A 25,305-nucleotide genomic window follows, 5' to 3' on the forward strand; every position below is an offset into this window, starting at 1 on the left:
TTTACCCAAATCTGTATGAGAACAGGTCTGTGGCTACAAATTCTTAAGACAACCACTCTTTTTCTTCTCCACTGAAAAACAAGGCCCAGATAAGACATTTTCTCTTTATTGCCCCCTCAACTTGCAGCATTCTGAAATTTTATGTCCCGAGAACCTGCATTTTGAGGTTGTGTCACCTCTCAATGTTCCTGGTTTTTTGTAGGGATACCAGTTATGACTTCCCACCTTACTTATTTTATGATGAATATTATTAAGATTCACATTGTTGTTGTTCAGTCACTGAGTCATGTCCAATTCTTTGTGACCCCATGGACTGAGTACACCAGGCTTGCCTGTCCTTCACTATCTACTGGAATTGCTCAAACTCATGTCCATCGTGAGTCAGTGATGCTATCCAATGATCTCATCCTCTGTTGCCACCTTCTCCTGCCCTCAATCTTTCCCAGCATCAGGGTCTTTTCCAGTGAACCAGCTCTTTGCATTAAGTGGCCAAAGTATTGGAGCTTCAGCTTCAGCATCAGTTCTTCCAGTGAATATTCAGGACTGATTTCCTTTAGGACTGACTGGTTTGACCTCCTTGCAATCCAAGGGGCTCTCAAGAGTCTTCCTCAGCACCACAGTTCAAAAGCATCAATTCTCTGGCATTCAGCTTTCTTTAGGGTCCAACTCTCACATCCATACATGACTACTGGAAAAACCATAGCTTTGACTATAGGGACCTTTGTCAGTAAAGTCTGTGCTTTTTAATACACTCTCTAGGTTTATCATAGCTTTTCTTCTCAGGAGCAAGCATCTTTTAATTTCATGGCTACAGTCAGTGTCCACAGTGGTTTTGGAGCCCAAGAAAATAAAATCTGTCACAGTTTCCACTTTTTTCCCCATCTACTTGCCATGAAATCCTGGTACCAGATACTGTGATCTTCATTTTTTGAATATTGAGTTTTATGCCAGTTTTTTCACTCTCCTTTTTCACCTTCATCAAGAGACTCTTCAGTTCCACTTCACTTTCGGCCATTAGAGTGGTATCATATGCATATATAAAGTTGTTGATATTTCTCCTGGGCAATCTTTATTCCAGCTTGTGATTCATCCAGCCTGGCATTTTGAATGCTATGCTGTGTTATGCTATGCTAAGTCACTTCAGTCGTGTCTGACTCTGTGCGACCCCATAGATGGCAGCCCACCAGGCTCCCCCATCCCTGGGATTCTCCAGGCAAGAACACTGGAGTGGGTTGCCATTTCCTTCTCCAGTGCGTGAAAGTGAAGTCGCTCAGTCGTGTCCGACTCTTAGCGACCCCGTGGATTGCGCTCCTCCATCCATGGGATTTTCCAAGCAAGAGTACTGGAGTGGGGTGCCATTGCCTTCTCCATCGAATGATATACTATGCATATAAGTTAAATAAGCAAGGTGACAATGTACAGCCTTGTTGTACTCCTTTCCCAATTTTGAACCAGTCCATTCATTGTTCCATGTCTGGTTCTAACTGTTGCTTCTTGACATATAAGTTTCTCAGGAGACAGGTAAGGTGGTCTGGTATTCCCATCTCTTTAAGAATTTTCCACAGTTTGTTGTGATCCACATAGCCAATGGCTTTCATGTAGTCAATGAAGCAGAATTAGATGTTTTTCTGGAATTCCCTTGGTTTCTCTATGATCCAATGGATGTTGGCTACTTAAGCTCTGGTTCCTCTGCCTTTTCTAAATCCAGCTTGTTTATCTGGAAGTTCTTGGATCATGCACTATGGAAGCATAGCTTGAAGGATTTTGAGCATTACCTTGCTAGCCTGTGAAATGAGTGCAATTGTACGGTAGTTTGAACATTCTTTGGCATTGCCTTTTTTTGGAATTGGAATGAAAACTGACCTTTTCCAGTCCTGTGGCCACTGCTGCATTTTCCAAATTTGCTGGCATATTGAGTGTAGCATTTTAACAGTATCATCTTTTAGGATTTGAAATAGCTCAGCTGGAATTCCATCACCTCCACTAGCTTTGTTTATAGTAATGCTTCCTAAGGCCCACTTGACTTCACATTCTAGGATGTCTGGCTATAGGTGAGTAACCACACCATTGTGGTTATCCGGGTTGTTAAGACCTTTTTTGTATATTTCTTCTGTGTATTCTTACCACCTCTTCTTAATCTCTTCTGCTTCTGTTAGTTCCTTGTCATTTCTGTCCTTTACTGTGCCCATCTTTGCATGAAATGTTCTCTTGGTATCTCCAATTTTCTTGGAGAGATCTCCAAGTCTTTTCCATTCTATTGTTCGCCTCTATTTTTTTGCATTTTTCACTTAAGAATGTTTTATCTCTTCTTGCTATTCTCGGGAATTCTGCATTCAGTTGAGTGTATCTTTCCCTTTTTCTTTTACCTCTTGTATCTCTTCTTTCCTCAGCTATATGTAAGGTCTCCTCAGACTACCACTTTGCCTTCTTGCATTTCTTTTTCTTCAGACTAGTTTTGGTCACCACCTCCTGTACAGTGTTACGAACCTCCACCCACAGTTCTTCAGGCACTCTGTCTACCAGATCTAATCCCTTGAATCTATTCATCATCTCCACTGTATAATCATAAGGGATTTGATTTAGATCATACCTGAATGGCCCAATGGTTTCCCTACTTTCTTCAATTTAATCCTGAATTTTGTAATAAGGAGCTCATGATCTGAGCCACAGTAAGCTCCTGGTCTTTTTGTTGTTGTTGACTGTATACAGCTTCTCCATCTTCAGATTGATTGTATTCTTTGCAGTCGATTTCATTGTTGATCATCTGATGATGTCCATGTGCAGAGTAGTCTTTTGTGTTGTTGGAAAAGGGTGTTTGATATGACAGTGTGTTCTCTTGACAAAGCTCCCTTAGCCTGCTTCATTTTGTACTCCATGGCCAAACTTGCCTGTTACTCCAGGAATCTCTTGATTTTCTCCTTTTGCATTCAATTCCCTATGATGAAAACGATATCCATTTTGGTGTTAGTTCTCGAATGACTTGTAGGTCTTCATAGATCCATTTAAGTTCAGCTTCTTCAGCATTAGTGGTTGGGGCATAGATTTGGATTTTTATGATTTTGAATGGTTTGCCTTGGAAACCAATCAAGATTATTCTGTAGTTTTTGAGATTGCACCAAAGTACTGCATTTTGGATTATTTTTTTGAGTATGAGGGCTCCTCCATTTCTTCTAAAAGACTCTTGTCCATGGTAGTAAATATAAGGGAATCAGTAAACTAAAATGGACAAGCTTCACATTAGACCCAACAATTTCACATAAATTTTGCATATGCATATCACACATTGCATAAATTTTACAATATGTATTTATTTATCCTAAAGTTCTTTTTCAGAAAGGATGACACCAAACATCTATTGTGCCCCAAGAGTAGGGTTGAGATGATGGTGAAGGTGGTGGGATTCACTAATATTCTCATGAAGCATCTAGTTCTTAAAAAGTGTGATTTCTTGAAATGCCCACTAGGGGACATAGTGGGCAAACGCACCCTGGATACCTGACCAAATTACCCAGTTCGCTGAGGAATCCTTTGATATTATCAGTTTAAAAGCTGTAGGATATTCACTACTGGCAATGATTTTTGTTTGTGATAGTTAAACATCCCTTCTCTGGAAAACAGGCAAAGAGAGAGAGAGAGAGAGACAGTGTGTGTATTTAAAGTATATCTTGGTTCAAGATAATAAACCATATTTGCACATTTACTTGTCTGTAGAGATTTGTTTGCTTATTTAAAATTGTTGTCTGATAACATTCTTGTCCATGTTATTCTAATGGTTGTAGCAGAATGCAAATTTTGCAACTAGGGATTTTAGTCTGTTCTAGTTGCTGTTCACAGAATCAAAACTCAGGGTCGAATCAATGAGTAAACAGTCTTTCTTTGTTCCAGATAGATTACTCCTCAAGGTGACTAACTATTGTGACCAAAGACTATAATCAAATGACATTGAACTGACTTATTTAAAAAAAAAATAATGTACAATGCAAACACTACCTTTTAAGCTAGCGTATACAGTTGCACAAATAAAATGTGAATTTTGCTGTTTTGATATTCTAAATCTTAATCTGTGCATGTTCTCAAGTGACTGCTCTTTGACCCATACAGAAAAACAAAATACACCTAGATAGCCTCTAAGAAAAACAAAACATTATATGAAACCTAGGTATTTAAAATATGCTGTGATTAGACTGAATTTCCTTCTGTAGACATAGATTAGAAAAATCAGAGTACCTTGAGAGTAAAAAGACAATCTGCTAAGATGGGCATTTTTATATGGCTAAATGATATGGTGTGCTTACTTTGTGGCTCAGCCCTCAAGAATTCGCCTGCAATGCAGGAGATGTGTCTTTGATCTCTGTGCCAGAGAGATCCCCTGGAGTAGGGAATGGCTACTCACTCTAGTATTCTTGCCTGGGAAATCCCATGGACAGAGGAGCCTGTGGCAGGCTACAGTCCATGGTCTTGCACAAGAGATGGACATGGCTTAAGTGACTAAACAGCACAACACAAATGATATGGTTACCTTAATTTAAGGTATTTTAAATGACTCATATGGTTTTTATCCTTTTGTTTAGGAAAGTAAGTCTAAACCAACAATCTTGAAGCCAATAATTCTGAATGAAATTGTCGAAGCTCACAAAGAAAAGATTAAGGAGGTGGTTATGCGTGAGAGCGTGGCACCCATTGAGCACCTCAGATTTTATGACAAGTATGATTTTTTAATTACCAGAAAAGCTGAGCAAGATGCTGATGCTTTCCTTGCAGAAAATCATCATTATGAGAAAATAATACAAGAAATTCGCAAATACCAAAAACTCATAGAGGATATACAGTACACATCTAGAAAGGTAAATCTCCCATTTTGTACAGCTGGTCTTTGTACCTAGTGATCTTTTCCCTGGTTTATTAGGATGTATTTCTACACTGTACAGTGAAAGAATCAGACTGTTATTGTCAACAGACAACTATGTACTGGACTTTTCTATCTGCCAAGTATATGGTAAGCCCTGGCTAGATCAGATCAGATCAGATCAGATCAGTTGCTCATTCGTGTCCGACTCTTTGTGACCCCATGAATCGCAGCCTCCCTGTCCATCACCAACTCCCAGAGTTCACCCAGACTCACGTCCATCGAGTCAGTGATGCCATCCAGCCATCTCATCCTCTGTTGTCCCCTTCTCCTCTTGCCCCCTATCCCTCCCAGCATCAGAGTCTTTTCCAATGAGTCAACTCTTTGCATGAGGTGGCCAAAGTACTGGAGTTTCAACTTTAGCATCATTCCTTCCAAAGAAATGGAAATAGACAGAACAAGATTCTTCTGCTCAGAGAGCTGAAGGTCTACCCTGCAAGCCTGACTTTTAAGTACTTTCTTTAGTTTGACCCTTCAAAAATATCAAGAACTAATTTTTTAAATTGCTTTGGTGTTTATAAATACTTTGGAAAATAATGGTAATTATACCAAAATGTGGTTACTTCTGTTTAGTAGAAGACTGGTAATTAAACATTTTCTACTTTTGTCCTTTTTTTAATATTTTCCAAAATTACTACCATGAACATTCATTACGTTTTGTACAGAGCAAATATAACATTTAAATCTTGCACTGTCTATATAGCAATAACTTAGTTCTCCGAAGTTTTTATAGCCATTATTGTCCTGAAATAGAATTGGCTTAAGATATACTATTCAAGGAGATTTACTGAGAAGATAGTGGTAGCGTATTTAAAAACCCCAGCCTACATCATATTAAAAAAAAACTCAATTGTATTAGATCATACACACAAAATCAATATTGTGGAAAAGGCAAAATTGTGGGAATCATTTATGTCATTTCATGTTTATTAAACTTTTAATACCCAACGTTGCAGACTGTTCGTTTAGGAATGTTTGAAGTGCGCTGTGAGGAATTAATCAGAGCTTTGGTGAAGCGAGCAGATGTCATTTGTGGAAAACTTATTGCTAAAATGTTCAGAGATCATCAGGAAGTAAATACAAGGTATTGTGTGTAATACTTTTATTTGGTGCAGGGGCGAGGGGGTGCGGTTTAAATAGAATCAACTGTCACCTAAAGTACTGGATAAAGCAGTGTCATAAATGACCTTAAAGAAAAGATAAAGCCAGACTTACTTCTACTTGAATCTATTTAGTATCTTTTTTTCACCATGAATATGTCTTCCCAGTTGTCTGAATTAAGGTGATATTAAAATGCGTTTGCATTTCTTTTGTACAAGTCATGTGGACATTATCTAACTTCATATTTTTAAGTTTGTGTAATCAGTACACAGTGAGTTTTCAAAGTGGATATTCAGAGTAGTTGTCAAGGATCCCAAATTTGGAACATCATTTTACTGTAATTATCCTTCATGTCCATGGGAACATGTTATCTTAACTACAAACTCATTTGTTGTTCAACTTGGAGATTTTAAGGAAAACTAACGCTTGTTAAGTAAACTCAAAAATTCTGATTGTAAAGCAGAATACCTATTTAAGACTAGAAGTGTAATTAGTGTAGTTTTCTAACACTGGTGATAATGTGGCTCCATGAGCCTCTTTCATGATATCAGTTACATGGAATAAACCCCCCCCCCAAATCAGAATTTTGATAGTTACAGTGTTAGAGAAAATATTATTAAAAAGAATATTTATTTTAGCCTTTGTAGAAGCCTGGAAGAAGGTCAGGCACAGCATTAGGGACATAGACTATGAACAAAGCTGCTGAAGTTACGTTGCAGAAGTGGACACCCAATCCAGTGAATTACAACAGGATGTATTGAACCACACAGAAAAAGAACAGTAGTGAAGGAAATGATCAATTTCCTTCACAGTGAAGGTTGGAGGAGAGGGGAAAATCAGGGAAGGCTGAAAAGTGGCAGTGATACATGAATTCCTTTTGAAGGTTGAGTCCACCAGGTGAACAGTGTGGGTGAAAGAATTCCAGTTAGAGGATATAGTATATAGAAGCAAGTGAGGTATGAAATGGCATGATGTGCTCCAGGAACAAGGAGTGGGTTATGTTGCTTTCACAGATACTGTGAGGGATGAGAGGTGGGGTTGAGGGGAGGCTGAAGAGGGTGGCACCACATGCAAAAGGGCCAGGACTTGGGTGGCTTATCTAAGACCCAGAATCATACATTCATCTTAAAGTACCCTTTCCTCTGCAAGTGTAGAATAGTGAATGTCTTTTACTTATAATATTTCATGCTGAGTGAAATATTTTATTTCATAGCTATTTCCCTGCCTCTTAGCTGCCCCTAGAGCTCATGCTGGTTCTACTTTTTCCCTTTTTCTCCTAAGTATGCCTCTCACCAGACTCACAGTATGTACAGAGGACATACCAGGACTATTACAGGAGCTGTTAGGTACAAATACCCTCAACTCCTTGCTCTCATGTGTCTCAACTCACCTCTGCACAGACCCCTTCCTGTCTGACTCCCCACATTCTCACAGGGCAAGAGTCTGGCAACCATTCAGTGTTCTTGTCTCCACCCATAAGCCCAGCCTCATTGCCTCCCATCTCTCTGGACCTGTGTTTTTGAGTTGTCCCCTCTGTGTCTCATCTTAAGTCTCTCCTTCACTGGTGATTCTGCCTCTGAAATTTGCAAACATGTTCAAAACCCTCTTCCATTCTCCATCCTCCACTTCAACTCAACATCACCACCATTCATTCCCTCTCTTTCACCTCACAGCCATTCTTCTTGAATAAATTTCTACACGTTATCTCAACTTTCTTAACCTCTCACAACTCTTTTTTTTTTTTTAATTTCATGGTAAGTTCATTATTTGTATTGCCCACAACTCAAGTCAGTAGGAAATATTTACATACTACCAGAAGTTTCTGAGCACACCAGCCCATTTTAACTGTGCCTTCCAAGTAGACCACCTTTTTGTGCCCTCTCAACTAAATCTCTGGTAGCATCCTTGAAACTCTAGGTTGGAATTGATTGTTCATAGTCTTGTCTTTCATACTGGAATGTGGACTGTCTGAGAACCATTACTACATCTTCCACGTTTCTGTATCTCTGTCACTTAATACAGTAGTTAGGAACATGATGAATGATTAAATGTGTATTGAATGAATAACTAAGTGAGCACAAATTTGCTTTTAATTAATTAGATGTCATATACATAAGATAATCTATTTTTCATGTAATGGAATATTAAAATAGTATACATGAATATATTTAGGAATAAAATTTAATTATATAAATGGCTTTTGTCTGGTTTTTCAGATTATGTGAGGAATTTGAAAAGATATCTGAAAAAGCTCTTAGCACACCTCCAAATACAGCAGAACTAATGGAAATGAAGGTATTGTTTATAATCTCTGTATGGTCATATGTGTGAGTAAATTGTTTTGCTTGTTTTTCCCAGTTTTTTATAATTACTGACATGATATATAGTAACAAATCACTCCAAAAGTTAAAACAGAGGCTTAAAATTGTAAGTTACACACATACACTCTCTCTCTGTTTCTCTTTGTCTGTCTGTCTCTCTCTGAAGCTTGGTGATGCACGCTGGATACTCCTAGATGGTTCTGACTTAGATCAACTAGTTCTCAGATGGATTGACCATTATCATTATCTTCAGTAACTTTCTTCTGCTCCACTTTCCTCTCAAACTTCAGCAGTCTCACCTGCGCGTGTTTTCATGGAGTGATAGAGACAGAAAAGCAAGCCCAATTGTACATATGGTTTTTAAGTTTCTACTTGTGTCAGAATAGCAACTAACCTATTGACCAAAGCAAGTCACATGGCCACAGAGTCTGTGAGAGGACACTCTAAGACTAGATAGTGGAAGAGGTGAACTATTGGAGTTATTAGTGCGGTCGTCTGTCTACAAGGATCTTTTTGAGAGCACTATTAATAATCATTACTACGCTAACAGGCATAAACCAGGGCTGTCTTGGGAAACCTGAGATATGTGGTCATCCTTCATTTCTTAAACCAATGAATGTTTAATCCTTAAATAATGTTTTGCTCTGTGTTCTATAGATTATCTTTTATTCTATCATATATTAAACATTTCTGTGGTAGTTTGCTGAAAAATATTTTGAGCATAGGACTTATGGTACTGAAAATATTAGATAAGTCTCCTATGCTTGAGGTCTGCCTGATGGTGAGTAAAATAACATAAGACACCTGGCTAATCATCTTTTCCGTTTGTGTAACGTTAAGCTTTCATAGGAATTTTTTTCCTTTTCTAGCAGTCGCAAGATCCAAAATAGACCTTGTGTTTCTAGATTTTAAAATATTTAAGCAAACCCAGCAAAACACGTAAAATCATTCAAAAGTTTGTATAGGTAAGAAATTACAAAAGGAGTTCATATGATTCTGTACATTAAATTAATCACTTAAAGAAAATTTTATTAAAATCATTAGAACCATCTTTTATATATCAGCCTCTGTATATAATTCCTCTATTTCCTTTTCAAGTATTTATACTTGGATTGGGGCTCTTGGCACCTGAATGTATGTGTGTGTATCAAATACAAACATACATATTGTATTTTTTTTAGAATCTTTTATATTTTATGTTAGTTCTTGTAAAAGTGATATTTTAATATGAATGATTTTCAAGGTAGCTAGAGAGTTCCATAGCTGGAAATTCCTTTGAAAAATAATGAATATTGAGTATGAAGAGTGTTACTTATTTACGCCCTTAGCCATCACTGGAATTATGTAGGAACTTGGAGCTATTTGGTGTGAATTTCTGTTTATAGCAACATTTAACAGAATTAGCAAGTAGGGCTCACTACTGATGTTATATTTCTGTATCTTGAAAAAGTTTATTTCTGTAAGGTCATAAACATCTCATTTTACTCAATACAGAAGTCAGTCATTTTTTATCAGTGAGAGGAAATAAAAATCCAGTTGTTTGACTGCTTAGAAAGCTGATTAACCAAATTGCAACAATGTATTTTCAATTAGACCTTTATTTGGATTTGCAACAAAAAAACAGCCTAATTAGAATGACATATGGAAAGATTTCAAGACAATGTCTTTTTTTTTTAACTGAAAGATAATTGCTTTACAGTATTGTGCTGATTTCTACCAAATATCAACATGAATCAGCCATAGATTTACCCATGTCCCCTCCCACCTCCCTCCCTATCCCACCCCTCTAGGTTGTTACCGAACCTCAGTTTGAGTTCCCTGAGTCATACAGCAAATTACCACTGGCTATCTATTTTACATATGGTAATGTATGTTTCCATATTACTCTCTTTTTCTCTTTATTTATAAAAGTGAAAAATAATATGGAATTGTATGAAATAAAAGTTCCTCTTTTCCATAATTTCTTTCTTTGAGGGTAATGGTTCTCTCCAATTATGTGTATGTGTGTGTAGATAGATAGATAGCAGAGTGACAAAAAGGAAGAGCAGGAGAGAGCTGGTTATAAGAAATTTAAAAGAACTTTAAAAGCATTAAAAAGGTACTTACTTCCTGGACAGGGAGATATGGGGTATAACATAGGTTGGTATAAGTAATTGCCAGTTTTCTCATTTTTCTGTAGGGTAGTAGGTTTCCTTCACCATTTATATTTTTAAGATGTATGCATAAGTTAATGGTTCAAAAGAACTTTGAGAGAACCACATGTATATATGTACATACACATGGGCACTTCCATGTGCATGCACATGTGTACACACACACACACACACACACCTATGTATTCACCCACTCACACAAAAAGAGATCTGCTTTTTCAAAAATACAATCATTACTCCTACAAATTATTTTATTCACTTAATAATGTACCTTCTCTGTACTTCTACTAAGTAAATAGGCCTCTTAGTTTCTTCCAAAATCAATAGCCAATTACTTCAGTACAATATATTAAATGATTTGTCATTTCACTCCTGATTTGAAATGCCTCTTTTTCAACAGTAAATCTCCATGTATACTTAAATCTATTTCTGAGCTCTATTCTTGTCCATTCTCTACTCCTGAAGCCAAACAGGAACTGTTTTAAATTACTGCATCTATAGTGCATTTTGCTGTTTAGCAGAGCTAGTCTCTATCATTTCCCTTTTTCATGATTATCTTTGCCTTCTCAAGTATTTGGGTTTCCTTGATGGCTCAGAGGGTAAAGTGTTTGCCTGCAATGTGGGAGACCCAGGTTCGATCCCTGGGTCAGGAAGATCCTCTGGAGAAGGAAATGGCAACCACTCCAGTATTCTTGCCTGGAGAATCCCATGGACAGAGGAGTCTGGTAGGCCACAGTCTATGTGGTCGCAAAGAGTTGGACATGACTGAGCGACTTCACTTCTTTCTTTCTCAAATATTTACTCTTGAGTACTTTCAGAGACTTAGAATCATATCAAATTTAGTTTCTTTTAATACCCTTGCAATTTTGATCGAAATTGCATTGACTTTCTAGACTGGAGGAGAAACTGTTAGTCACTCAGTCGTGTCTGACTCTCTGCGACCCCATGGACTGTAGCTCACCAGGCTCCTCTGTCTTTCTGTGGAATTCGCCAGACAAGAATACTGGAGTGGGTTGCTATTTCCTTCTCCTGAGGAATGGCTTCCTTCATAGCTCAGTTGGTAAAGAATCCACCTGCAGTGCAGAAGACCCCAGTTCAATTCCTAGGTTGGGAATATCCCCTGGAGAAGGGATGGGCTACCCACTCCAGTATTCTTGGGCTTCCCTTGTGGCTTAACTGGTAAAGAATTTTAAATAGTAAAGTAACATGTTAAATAAAACTAATTGTTGTTTTTGAAATTTAAAATCTGTTCTGTTTTTGGGGGATATAAACTAGAATTCTGCCAAACTGTTGCTTATATATACTATCTTGTAACATGCTTTCTTGAGATATTTTTGTGTTCTAGAGATGAAGATTCTTACAGATGTGATACTGGGGACTGTGAAAGTGAAAGTCACTCAGTTGTGTCTGACTCTTTGCGACCCCATGGGCAGATTCTTTACCAGCTGATCCACAAGGGAAGTCCACTGGGGACTAAGGAAATCGGCCTGCAGTGCAGAAACCCTGGGTTCAGTCTCTGGGTTGGGAAGATCTCCTGGAGAAGGGAAAGGCTACCCACTCCAGTATTCTGGCCTGCAGAATTCCATGGACTGTAACTATGGGGTCACAAAGAGTTGGACACAACTGAGTAACTTTCACTTTCTGTAGGGATCGAACCCAGGTCTCCTGCATTGCAGGCAGATTCTTTACTGTAGCCACCATTTACATCTTTATAATGTTATGTCTTAATATGTATTTCAATATTTGTTTGGTGCTTTAAAAATGTCCCTCAATGAAGTACTGTAGTCTTCCTAATAGGTTTAGCACATTCCTTGTTAAATTTGTCTATAGTTATATTTTAGTTTTTTGCTCAGCTGTGTCTGACTCTTTGTGACCCCGTGGACTATAGCCCACCAGGCTCCTCTGTTCATGGGATTCTCCAGGCAAGAATACTGGAGTGGGTTGCCAAGTCCTCCTCCACAGGATCTTCCCAACCCAGGGATCGAACCCTGGTCTCCTGCATTGCAGGCAGATTCTTTACTGTCTGAGTCACCAGGAAAGTCCATATTTTAGTTTTTATAACTAAAGTCTTGCTGCACTTTTGTCCAATGCAGATTTGCAATTTTACATTTGTTAACGATGGTTATGTGACTGTCTCCTCCACTAAACTTTAAGCTCTCTGAGGGCAAAGCCCAGGTCTGTTTTTGTCACACTGAATTGCCAGCACTTGGCACAGTATCAGACATACAGTAGGTGCCACAAAATGCTATTCTGAAAGAATTAATGGTATCACTCAGCGTCTGCTTCTTATGTTCCAGAGAACTACAGCATTCCTTGGTTTTCCAGTGCTTTTTGTCTGTTGTTTAGTATTTCTGTCCCCCCCCCAACCCCTGCTCTGTCAGTAAAGGTTTTCAGGACGGATGAGAAGCAGACTGTGCTGTAGTCCCCTATTTAAACCAAAAGTCTGTCCTTCTAACAAGTCTGTACATATTTATGCAATGTATTTCTGCAGGCTATTTTTTGACATGAGCTATTCCTTAAAATGCCATCTGTAATTTTTTTCCCCTCAGGCTTATATTCAGAAAGTAGAGACAGTTGATATGGTTGAACTGGGACAAAGATTGGTGGATTCTAAAAACTGCCTCACCTTCCTCATTGAGTGTACCAACTTTTCCCCAGCTGACATTAGGCTAAATAATAATGTCTTCCAGTGGTATGGAAGAATGGAAGAAATTTTTGACGAACATAGGAAAATCATTAAGGAGAAAACAGAACAGTATCAAGAAGGTCTTAAGGTAGGCATCGTGGATATTTTAAATTATTTTCATTTTCTGGAAATATTTAGCTTCCTACATAGCACTGTCAGCGCCTCTATTTCACAGTTCACATATCTTAGCTCTCTCTTCCCATTAATCTTAGTAGAAGATAGTATGCATATTGGATGAATGTGGCACCATTTCTTGATTTTTCAAGGGAGAAAACTTTTTAATATACTCCCCACAAATGACCATTAATAAAAATATTATCTTACACAGTTTATAGTATTCTCTTGAGTTTACTTTTGTTAAGGCCAAAGCTCCCTTGGTGAGGTATGCCTTCACACTGTGTAATCGCCAACTTGCCTAAGTACTCCACCAACTCTAATGTTCAGTAATTTGAACGTTTTGTGTGTGTCCTACAAACAAGATGCTTTGTGGTTCGCCCTGTCTGTCCAGCCTCATCTCCTACCTCTTCCCACTCCTCGCTCTTGTCTCTTCAGTAGCCCTGAGCAACTTCTGGTACCCACTCTCCTACACCTCCCATCTCTTGCCCACACTCTCCATTTCTTCTTCTTCTTTTTAATGTTTGTTATTCACTTGCTTGCGCTGGGTCCTCATTGCTGCACAGGCTTTTCTCCAGTTGCAGTGCACAAGCTTCTCACTGTGGTGGCCTCTTGTTGCAGCGCACAGACTGCATGATGCACTGGCTTTGGCAGTTGTGCACACAGGCTCTAGAGCACAGGCTCAGTAGTTGTGGCACATGGGCTGAGTTGCTCTGTAGCATGTGGGAGCTTCCCAATCAGGGATCGAACCCGTGTTTCCTGCACTGGCAGGCAGATACTTATCCACCGAGTCACCGGGGAAGCCCCACACCCCCCATTTCATCTGGAGTGCCTCACTGTCCCTCACACACGCCTGTCTATCCTGCAAAGTCCTTGACTTCCAGAGAAGCCCTTTCAGTCAGACCTCAATGCTTCTTCTCCTCTGCTCCCATGGTAGTTTTAACACATCTCCATTGGGCTAATTATATTATTATTTTCAGTTTTTTCTCCCACTAGTTGGTCATCTCTTTGATAGAAGGACTTTTGTTTTTACTTTTTCTCTATTTTTTAACCCTCCTGGCTAGCACAGTGCCTGACACACAGAAATGCCATGAGCACTTCACAGCTATGATCTGAATAAATGACACCGTATTTTCAGTCTCGTTTTGCAGATGAAGAGACTTAAGGTTCCCAGGTGAAGGTAAACAGACTTGTTTCAAGTCAGCCAGTAGAGCTATTCTTTGATAGCAAGCCTAGCCTCTGTCTGCCACACTATAGCAAATACAATTTATTGGCAGAATATGTTTGGAGCATAAAATATAGACTTAAAAATTTCTTAATCCTTCATTTTAAACTGTAAGGGTATATTTAAGGATTTATTTCTGTTTTACATTTAGGCTACTTTAAAATTTTTTAAAACCTGTAGAAAACATCATGAATATTAGATGCTTATGCTACAATGTAATAGATTCTTAGGAAATCACTGGGTGACCCAGAATTATCTATACTTTGTGGCAATGTACACCATTCTACAAACTATACTTCACATTAATGAATTTTTTTTTCTCATTTTCCTTCTCTCACTGGGCCAGAGCAATAAATTGCCCAGGAAACTAAAGAGGACAGAAATCAACCTAGATAATCTATAAAATATAAAATTATTTTTAATAACCTAGATTTGAGTTTTGAGTGTTTTATCAAGAGCTCTTAAGAACCATTTAATTTGGAATGTCTTTCCAATGACAATTTTGTAAGAAACCTCTCATTAAAAAAACACACACGTTTGTTTTACACTGGAAGGGTTTAGTTTTTAGGCTTTTAAATCTGTATATATTTTTCTTTTCTTTATTTCCTGTGAAGTGAACTCATGGGGACAAGAAAAATAAATTCAGAATGCCTTGTTTTAGCATTACTAATTGAAGAGATATCTAAATATTAGAATGCAAATAAAGAAATTCAGTTTTTTCCAGTTAGTAAAAAATGCTGCAGTTGCCTTTATAAGTCTTTAAAAAATTGGAGTTCTCTTAGTCCCATACTTGATTATCATGAGATTTTTTTCAAGTGAATATATATTAGCATACTAAAGAATACCATTGTTTGTTCTAATACATTTTATTAGTTAGAATTTCTTACATTGATGATAAGAGGGGTAAACTTTCTCTGATTTATGAATTATAGGAATTTTAACCCATTAGTTTTAAATCCAGACTCTTAAAAATTCTACATGTTTTGGATCCCAGTCATCTTCAAGATCGTCCCTTTCTTTATATTTTGCCAGTGATGAAGTGTAATAATTCTGATAACCCTTATAAATTCCAAAACTTTCTCTTGATGCTTAAGGGTTTTTACTCTTACAAATAGTAACAAAAAGTTGTTTTTTATTAGTTACGGTGTGAACGGTTTGTGGAGGAATTGGAAAGTTACGCTAAACAGTCAGAAGAATTTTACTCCTTTGGAGATCTTCAGGATGTACAACGGTACCTGAAAAAGGCTCAGACACTGAATGGAAAGTTGGATTTAGCAGCAGACAAGGTATAATTTAAAAATTCTTCTAGGCTGAATTAGTTCAACAGAAAGAGCATTTGACTTTGTATTGGGCATTCACCTTTAAGAAATGGATTCAAAGAATTTAATGACATTTAATTAGAGATTAACATATATGGCACAAATAGATTTTATAGCCGTGCTTCAGAGAGAAGCAACATTGCTGTTTTCTATTGATAGTGATAACATTTTAGGGGCCTTCCTCTTTTATTTTACAGATAGAGTTGTATGTGCATCTGCTTTTGAAGTTGTATTTTGTGTCACTTGATCATTTACATTATGTGATAGCGCCTGGTTACTATTTAGATTTCCCACCTTCATGGAAGCCAGCTTAGAGTTCATGGCTGTGTTTTAATGGTCCATTGTTTTCTCCCATCAAGCCACTTTGTTTCCAATACCACTATCTCGGAAACCAGTTTTCTCAATTAGAAGCTGGGTGGGGAAAAGCCATACTCTTTGCCATGTAAGATGTTTGAAATTTTTAATTATTTTTTTATAAAAAGGGGAAACAGAAAAACGGGCTTCTGTGGTGGTTCAGTGGTAAAGAACCTGTCTGCCAATGCAGGAGATGTGGGTTCAATCCCTGGCTTGGGAAGATCCCCTGGAGCAGGAAATGGCAAGCCACTCCAGTATTCTTTCTTGGGAAATCCCATGGGCAGAGAGGCCTGGTGGGCTACAGCCCATGGGGTTGCAAGAGTCAGACACAACTTAGCAACTGAACAACAAAATATGAAAACAGACCATATTACGATTCTCTAACATTTCTAATATATTGCAAGATTTTGATATTTTAGTTCAGGTAATTAAAGAGTTTATAATAATCTCAGATGTGTAAATATATGTTAAGAAAAGAAACATTGTAGTTTTTTTAAAATTGATGCCACTGAAATTTTAAGTAACATGCATAATTTGCATATCTAGCTCACTCTTTTCAAATCAGTAGATTACTCCTGTATACCCCCTACATCCTTACAACTTCACTACTTTACTAAGAGGAAATTAATGCTTTCTTTGCATCTCTTATCCTACTTACCTTTAAGACCCAGCTTCAGTTGTAACTTCTTTACAGGAGCATCTATGATTGTGCTATTTCAGAAGGCTCTCTTGTCTTTGAGTGATAGCATTTAAAAAAAATATACTATTCAATTTATATTAAATGGCTACTGTTCTAAGGCATTTCTTCTGTTGCTTATTTAGTAAGAAACTGGTATTTAACTCAACTGGATTACTAATTCCTTGAAATTGGCACTTTGCAATATACTTTTTTTCTATTTTCCATAGTACCTAACACAATGCTGTGTGTTTAAAAGTATTTAAATTCTTATTAATTAATTAAAGAAGCTATTCCTCAGTATATCTGGATGGGCAGAGACTTCTTTATATGTATAAATTTACTATTTTAACTAACTTAAGAAGTCACTGTTCTCTGAAAACTGTAATAAAAAATAGGAACAGAAAAAATGAACAAACGAAATACATAGGAAAAAGAGATTATTATTTTCCAGGCATGGCCTAATTTAAGTTTACCTTCAGCATTTGATGAGAGATTTTGGGGGTCACATTGGATATATTTTTAAAACCTAATTTTGAATATCATTCCCTTTCAGAGTAGTGTGTTTAATACTTGTCCTTCCAGATTGAGCAGTTTAATGCTGAAGAGGAGGCATTTGGTTGGCTACCTTCAATATATCCTCAGCGTAAAAAAATCCAAGATGGTTTGAACCCTTATCTCCGTCTCTATGAAACTGCTGTAGAATTTAGCACCAAATATAGAGCATGGACAGAAGGACCATATAACAAGGTGAATCCAGACCAAGTAGAAACAGACGTTGGAAATTACTGGAGAGGACTCTATAAGCTGGAGAAAACCTTTCACGATTCTCCCAGTGCGTTGGCAATGACCAAAAAAGTAAGAGCAAAGGTGGACGACTTCAAGCAGCACATTCCTCTCATTCAAGTGATTTGTAACCCTGGTTTGCGCCCCCGGCACTGGGAGGCCATGTCCAGCATCGCTGGTTATCCGCTGCAGCCAGCAGATGATTCCACTGTCTTCTCTTTCTTAGATATGAATCTGGAGCCATATTTAGATAGGTTTGAGGGTATTAGTGAAGCAGCTAGCAAAGAATATTCTCTCGAAAAGGCCATGGAGAAGATGATTAATGAATGGGATGCAATGGAATTTGTCATTCTTCCTTATAGAGAAAGTGGGACATCTATTTTGTCATCAGTTGATGAAATTCAGATGTTGTTGGATGACCACATTATTAAGACACAAACTATGCGAGGATCTCCCTTCATTAAGCCTTATGAAAAGCAAATGAGGTAACGTGATATTTTTATGACAGTGTTTGTAGTATGTTATCAAAACTATCACTCATATATAATATACAGTTCTTTTTGAAAATTGAGTCTGCACTTTATACTTAATATTTTAAATAGTACATTGAAAGGGATATTAACCTTTATTTCTTTTAGAAGAGTCTATACTTTTGCTATCATCTATATTTAGGGCAAAGGTAGTAGACAGTGTCCAGATATATTCTTTTTTATTGCCCACAGTCTGATCTCATATATTTGATGCTCAAAAATAATCTTGTGCCTATGAACATAGTTTATAGAACATATAAACAATAAATTGAAGATATTATGTATTTTTCCAGACTAATTAGTTTGGTGTAGATGACCCTTATCCTGTCAATTTTTTTCAGTTTTTGTAATCTGTATTAAGCAGTTTATATTTTACCTTAAAAAAGAGTAAATCCAAATCAGACTGCCATCTTTATTGTGAATTTACATGGCAAGGGAAAGCTATATGCTTGGAGATATCAGCCCCTGGTTATGGGTACATTATCCTAAACCTGAGCTTGCCCAGCATTTGTTGTTGGCTCAGTCTCTGATTGCTCTGCCTCCTGCCCAGCTTGCTCCAATGTGTTCATCAAGAGTAATTTTTGAACTTCTTTGAAATTGGCACGTCTAGATTCTATTTTTAAGAATTATGCATGAGCTCATTAGCTAGTAAGAAATTTTCTGCATTAGCAGGGATTACATAGAGAGAGAGAGAAGAGCACCAGAAGGAAGCAAAGGCATTCATTTCCTTGTGTGAAAGACAGATTTATTGATGAACATGGAAAGGAAAGGCATTTTTAAAAGACATTTTAAAATGCCTGCTGACTTTTTGAACTCCTATATACATTTCTTGGTGTTTATAGTCTAAAATTACAGATCGCCACTTATAAATGATGAGTAATGTATTAATCTACACATAAAGCCATCCCATATCTAAGTTTTGTTGCCTTTAACCAATCATTCTTCTTTATGGCTGTGTTATCTCATAGCATAGTGATAACAACTGTCTAGGTTCAAATCTGGCTCTTTTGTTCATTAGCTTGATGCTTACCTCTATGTACCTTAATATCCCTACTGGTAAATAAATATTACATTCTGGACCCTGCCTCTGAGGGTTGTTGTGAGGATAGAGCAAATACACACAAAGACCTTAGAACTGTGATTGTAAAATTGTTAGTTTATGCTGTAATTATAATATTTATTCTTAAGGAAATTTAGTCATTTTTCTCTCTGTATTTATAAATGAGCCAATAATTCATTTTAATTCAAAAATGCCACACGAATATATGGGGTCACAAAGAGTCAGACACGACTTAGCAACTGAACAGAACAGAATATACTTATGATTGTGTAGAATTTTCTTTAAATGCCTGTTATATCTTATCAATTGAATATTTTCTCTTGGAAAGATAGCTGTTATGGGTCCAAAATTTTTTTAAAAATGAAAAAACAGAATTCATTCATCCAGAATGAATCTTGGATGTAATTACCTTTCCTAAGAAGAAGTTCAGAGTGCCTTTGATTGAGAATACCATTACTATCTCCAAAATCTCATTCTTAACTCATACTCTTTGGCATGGAATTGGATTGCAGAAAGGTTTATTGAGATGACATATATAGAAACCAATCCATTTGTAGATAGGTGCATCTGTATTAGCATAAATGTTGATGCTATTATTTAGATACAGACTTTATAGAGCCAATCTAGTGATTTATCTTTGATTGTAGGTAGATGAATGGAAATTGGCATAACAACATTGCATGTACTGTTAACAGTCTAGTTTTGAGTTTTATTGTGTGAAACATTTCTTGATTTGCTATTGATAAGCACCACTGTGTTTTGCTCTTCAGGGAGTGGGAGGGCAAGCTCCTGCTGCTTCAGGAGATTCTGGATGAATGGCTCAAGGTCCAAGCCACGTGGCTGTATTTGGAGCCCATTTTTAGTTCTCCAGACATTATGTCTCAAATGCCTGAGGAAGGGAGGCGATTTACAACGGTGGATAAAACATGGAGAGATATAATGAAAAGTGTCCTACAAGTAGGTACAAATCTGTGAGAACATGATTATTTTGTTGAAGTAACATTTTTTCCAAAACAATCCAAGTAAGCCATTGTCTTTCCCCCACATATCTAATATCCCATATTAGATATTATTTTAGAATCCCAGGAGCAAGAAACATCAAAAGGAAAATAGGTGTTCTGTCCTGATTACTTCTTGAGGTCCAAATTGAACTTGCATTATTTAATGACAGTGGTTCTAGCAGTGGTTCTTACCAGATGCTCTGGTAGAAAGATAGCAACGCATACGCAGCATGGGATGTCCTGTCTATTCTCTGGCTCCCACATTATGGCTGCACCACCTCTGAAGTGCTCTGCGGTGAGAAAGAAAGCAGCATGCCAATCACTCAATCAAGAAGTTTCTCTGTAGGGACTTAAAAAAAAAGAGCTGCAAAGATTATATATCTCTATCTCTCTCTCTAAAGAGCCCAATAAATACAAACAAAATGCAGTCTATCAATCAAGCAATGCACAGATACAGTGGAGAAATTATACTTTAAGAGAATTTAATGAAAACCAGTAACACTCAAGAAAGTATGGTTTATGTTCAGTTCAAAAGACATGCCTGCAAAGCATAGTTTGTGTGTTAGTGGATGTTAAGATTAAAATAGAAGAAATATTAGTTATTATATCATTAAATGAATGTGAACTTCTCTATTGGTATTTTGATCAAATATTGATACAAGTTTGTTATAAAGTAGGGAGAGGATTATCTTAAATTTTTTTCTATCCTAAAATGGAAATATGTTTATTTTTATAATTTAAACTTTTAAAATTGTGACTATAATCCTAAATGTTGATAATATTGTAACAATGACAACTATGTGATTTGATAGGAAAATATCCCATAAGATGGACATGGGTCTGTTTATTTAATAAGTTTATTTTATGTAATAATACTTGAAGCAAAACATTGTATAAACCAAAATTTTGTAGAATTAATCCCATTGGAATTCCATATTTAAAGAACCTACTGATAAGTCACATTTTTTTATTCATTTCTAATTAATTTGCTTTGTAAATTTAGCTTCTCCTTTTATATATTGTTTCCTTACAACATGGAAAAATCCTTGTAACATGTATATGTTTTTGTTTGGAAGAGGATGATGTTGCCCCCCATTTTCGTTGCCCCCAAAAGAATAAAGCAGAGGCTTGTATTCTTCTAGTTAATATACTTTTAAAAGTTAAAAAAATTTTTTTTTGGCATTTGATCAAGAGAAGTCACTCAGTCGTGTCAGACACTTTGCAACCCCATGGACTGTAGCCTACCAGGCTCCTCTGTCCATGGTATTTTCCAGGCAAGAGTACTGGAGTGGATTGCCATTTCCTTCTCCAGGGATCTTCCCGACCTAGAGATTGAACCCAGGTCTCCCGCATTGCAGGCAGACGCTTTACTGGCTGAGCCACCAAGGAATCCGAATCAGGCATTTCACCAAAATGCTCTTCAAAATTCATATTGCTAAGAAAATTTAATAGTTCAATGCCTTGAAAGAGCAGCTATACTGAGACTAGTAATAATGGAAACAGACTTTTAATTCTATAAAACTGCTGAATTAAAAACATATTAACAAAAAAGCATTACTTACTCTCATTCCCAAATAAACAGTTTTCTTTGCATGACACTTCATTTACTTTTGCTATAAGTTTTGATTATCTTCCTCAACTTCCTTTACATTTTCTTTTTTTTTCAGTATGTTAGCATCAGGACAGCTTTTGTCTATACTCTCCAAAGCCTTAAAAATAAACCTAAGTCCATATTCTCTTAGGAAGGCTAATGAGGATGATCTGTACAATCCAGAGGTCACTGGATTAAGTGCTTGGTACAAAAAGTCATCACTTTCACCCTTCAGTTCAGTTCAGTCGCTCAGTTGTGTCTGACTCTTTGCGACCCCATGAATCGCAGCACGCCAGGCCTCCCTGTCCATCACCAACTCCCGGAGTTCACTCAAACTCATGTCCATCGAGTTGGTGATGCCATCCAGCCATCTCATCCTCTCTTGTCCCCTTCTCCTCCTGCCCCCAATCCCTCCCAGCATCAGGGTCTTTTCCAATGAGTCAACTCTTCACATGAGGTGGCCAAAGTATTGGAGTTTCAGCTTTAGTATCCGTCCTTCCAATGAACACCCAAGACGGATCTCCTTTAGAATGGACTGCTTGGATCTCCTTGTAGTCCAAGGGACTCTCAAGAGTCTTCTCCAACTCTACAATTCAAAAGCATCAATTCTTCAGCGCTCAGCTTTCTTCCCAGTCCAACTCTCACATCCGTACATGACCACTGGAAAAACCATAGCCTTGACTAGACGGACCTTTGTTGGCAAAGTAATGTCTCTGCTTTTGAATATGCTTTCTAGTTTGGTCATAGCTTTCCTTCCAAGGAGTAAGCATCTTTTAATTTCATGGCTGCAATCACCATCTGCAGTGATTTTGGAGCCCCCCAAAAATAAAGTCTGACACTGTTTCCACTGTTTCTCCATCTATTTCCCATGAAGTGATGGGGTTTCTAAATGTCCTTTTAGAATTATGCCAAGAGAAAAGGCTCAGAGGTTAAAAACAATGTAAATGATATTGTTAATATAAATGGCTTGATTGAGGTTGTTTTGATTCCTCATGGCATAAACATGAAATAATTTTATGTTTTGGTATCTTCTCCCAACTATGCTTGGCCAAAGGCTGTTTCTCACTGGGAAAGGCTCTCCTACTGAAAGTTCAGTGTAATTCCAGAATTTTCCAGCCACTTTTGGTTAGGATAATTTTGCCTTTGAAGACTGAGCTATACCTATTTGAGAACCTCAGTCTCATGTTATATTTAGAGCTCTTCTCTTCCACATAGTCAGGTACACCTGAGGCCTCTTTGGAGTGTGTGGGTGGGGACTGTGCTGTCCTGCACTGCTTTTCTCTTTCCTATTCTTATCACCAGGTACTGGGACAGGGAGGAGGTATGGATGAGGTAAAGGGAGGGGGAGAAAGTAGAAAGAGGAAAGGAAAAAAATAAAGGGAGAAAGAAAAATTCACTGGTGTAACTGATCCAGCCAAATTATCTGCTCTTTTTGTTGGTGGTCATGATTTGGATGACATCATGTCTCTGATGCCCACGCGCTGTGACTTTACTCTTGGTCATCACAACTGGTCTAGATTTTTGACCAACTATGGGCAGGTGAAGTCCACAGATTAACTCGTAGTGCACAGGTGAAGCCCCGGACAAGTTCTGGTTGCCAAGAGATTCTACCTTGAGCATCTCCCCTAGGTTTTGTCATCCTTGGCTTCATCTTCACACTGATTGACCAGTGATGGCTTTTGCCACGTTCTTCTCATATGTATTTTACCCCATGCTACAGCAGTATTTCACAGGTTTGTAGCCCTTAATTCCACCTGGGGTCTGCAGCACGTGGGATCCATCTTCTCTACCTCTTAGTAACCTTGAGCGCATGGCCCTTACCTCTCTGGTCATCCCACCACACCACCTTCTCCCAGAGCCTTTTTTTGTTCTGATAGCACTGGAGCAGGTCAGCAGACTGGTGATAGCACAGACTTCTGGATGAAGACATTAGCCTTCTGTCTTTACATGCACTTGAAAAGTTTTCTAGGGGCTCTCTGAGAAGAGAGAATGTGGGAACTAATATGGGAACAACAAATTGCATATCATTTGGAGTTGAAAGAAGTGGATGATCATTTGCATTTATCCAAATATTACTTTTGATCCACATGAATCTTTTTTATTTCCTGAGTTCAGTTCAGTCGCTCAGTTGTGTCTTACTTTTTGTGGCCCCTTTCATACAAGGCAGGAAAAGACACTCTTGAAATTCTCCCCAAACTTTTTCCTTTTATAGTCTAACCCCATCTCAATAAATATGAACACTACTGTTTCTGTTTTTCAGGCCAAAATCATATTTTTGGCCATTATTTTTTGGTCATTATTTTTATTTTTCCTTTTACTGTCATAAATATGACTTGGCACCAAGTATCTCGCCAGTTTCTAGGGAGCTCGAAAGCTAAAAATTATGTCTTCCAAACTCCTTAACAGCTAAGTTTCTGGAAATAAATTTGATTTTGATGGTTAGGTGGGGATTTGGAAGGCATACAACAGCCATCTTCTTGCCATTTTAGCTATTTCTGCTGTCAAAAAATGTCTCTTTTTTTTCCTTTTCTTAAATGTCTGGCCACCAGTTTGATGGGTACTTAAAGATGATGATGGTGGTGGCTTCCTGACCCTGCTCTCTGATCCTAGAATCACAGCCACCACGGTGTGTTGTTGAATGCAGTTGTCCCACTGGTGGTGTCCTTTTGTTCTTACTGGGGCAGAAATAACCCTTCCAGAAGATCAGTTCCACAGGGTTCTCAGAGTTTTTCTGGAAAACCAGACTGGAGTGTGCTCCCTTAGACCTTTTAGTGATTTTTTAATCACTTAATTCCCTATGTTAAATTTCGTTTTTGCTTAATTACCTAGAAAGATCCTGCACTGAATTCTGAATACAGGTATCAAAACCTCAAAGTTGGGATCTAGGATTGTCTACCTGACCCACTTGGGCTTTAGGGTGGTTAAAATCTAGTTACCATCTGAAAGTGGCACACTGGTGGTACCTAGCAGGCGGGGCAAAATTCACTTACTCAAATTATGCTACTAGTCTCGTGGAGAGTCTGTTTCACAAGCAATGCTTTGGTGGACCAAGTGGCTGCTGGAACAGGTCAATACAGTACAAATTTGAAATACAAGGGATGTGAGATGGGCGGAATTTTTTCTAAAACCCTGGGAAAACTAAAGAAATGGTCTAATTAAAGGCTTAAATTCTCTGCTCAAGATATGGTCAGAGGATTAAGATGCTTCTATGATTGCCCTCAGAGAGCCTCTTAATTCTCATAGCTACAGTTCTGACATAGCCAAAAATGACAGTCTGATCCAGCAGGTTGCCAAATTACAATGTAATTTAATTCACAGCCTTGTCAGATCTGTTCTGCGAACGATAATTTCCTTATTGGGAAAGAGTGGGATGGTGAGAACTGAGAATTGGGGATATTTGAGGGAACTTGATGAACTCTGGTTGCCCTGACTCTCGCACTGAGAGCTTCCCTTGCCAGAAGCCTTTTCAGAATTCTAAGGAG

The 25,305-nt window shown here is 37.7% G+C and overlaps 1 protein-coding gene across 1 annotated transcript in view; it reads left to right on the forward strand.

Annotated features, from left to right (window-relative positions):
* DNAH7 (dynein axonemal heavy chain 7) overlaps nt 1–25,305 on the forward strand; it is a 259,565-nt gene that overhangs the window by 58,088 nt on the left and 176,172 nt on the right. Inside the window, 7 exon segments of the mRNA XM_070388877.1 lie at nt 4,572–4,844; nt 5,863–5,990; nt 8,224–8,302; nt 13,031–13,255; nt 15,646–15,792; nt 17,441–18,126; nt 20,002–20,188. Coding sequence (XP_070244978.1) covers nt 4,572–4,844; nt 5,863–5,990; nt 8,224–8,302; nt 13,031–13,255; nt 15,646–15,792; nt 17,441–18,126; nt 20,002–20,188 — 1,725 coding nt within the window.

The sequence above is a fragment of the Bos mutus genome, chromosome 2 (genome assembly GCF_027580195.1).
Source record: "Bos mutus isolate GX-2022 chromosome 2, NWIPB_WYAK_1.1, whole genome shotgun sequence".
Taxonomy (NCBI): Eukaryota; Metazoa; Chordata; class Mammalia; order Artiodactyla; family Bovidae; genus Bos; species Bos mutus.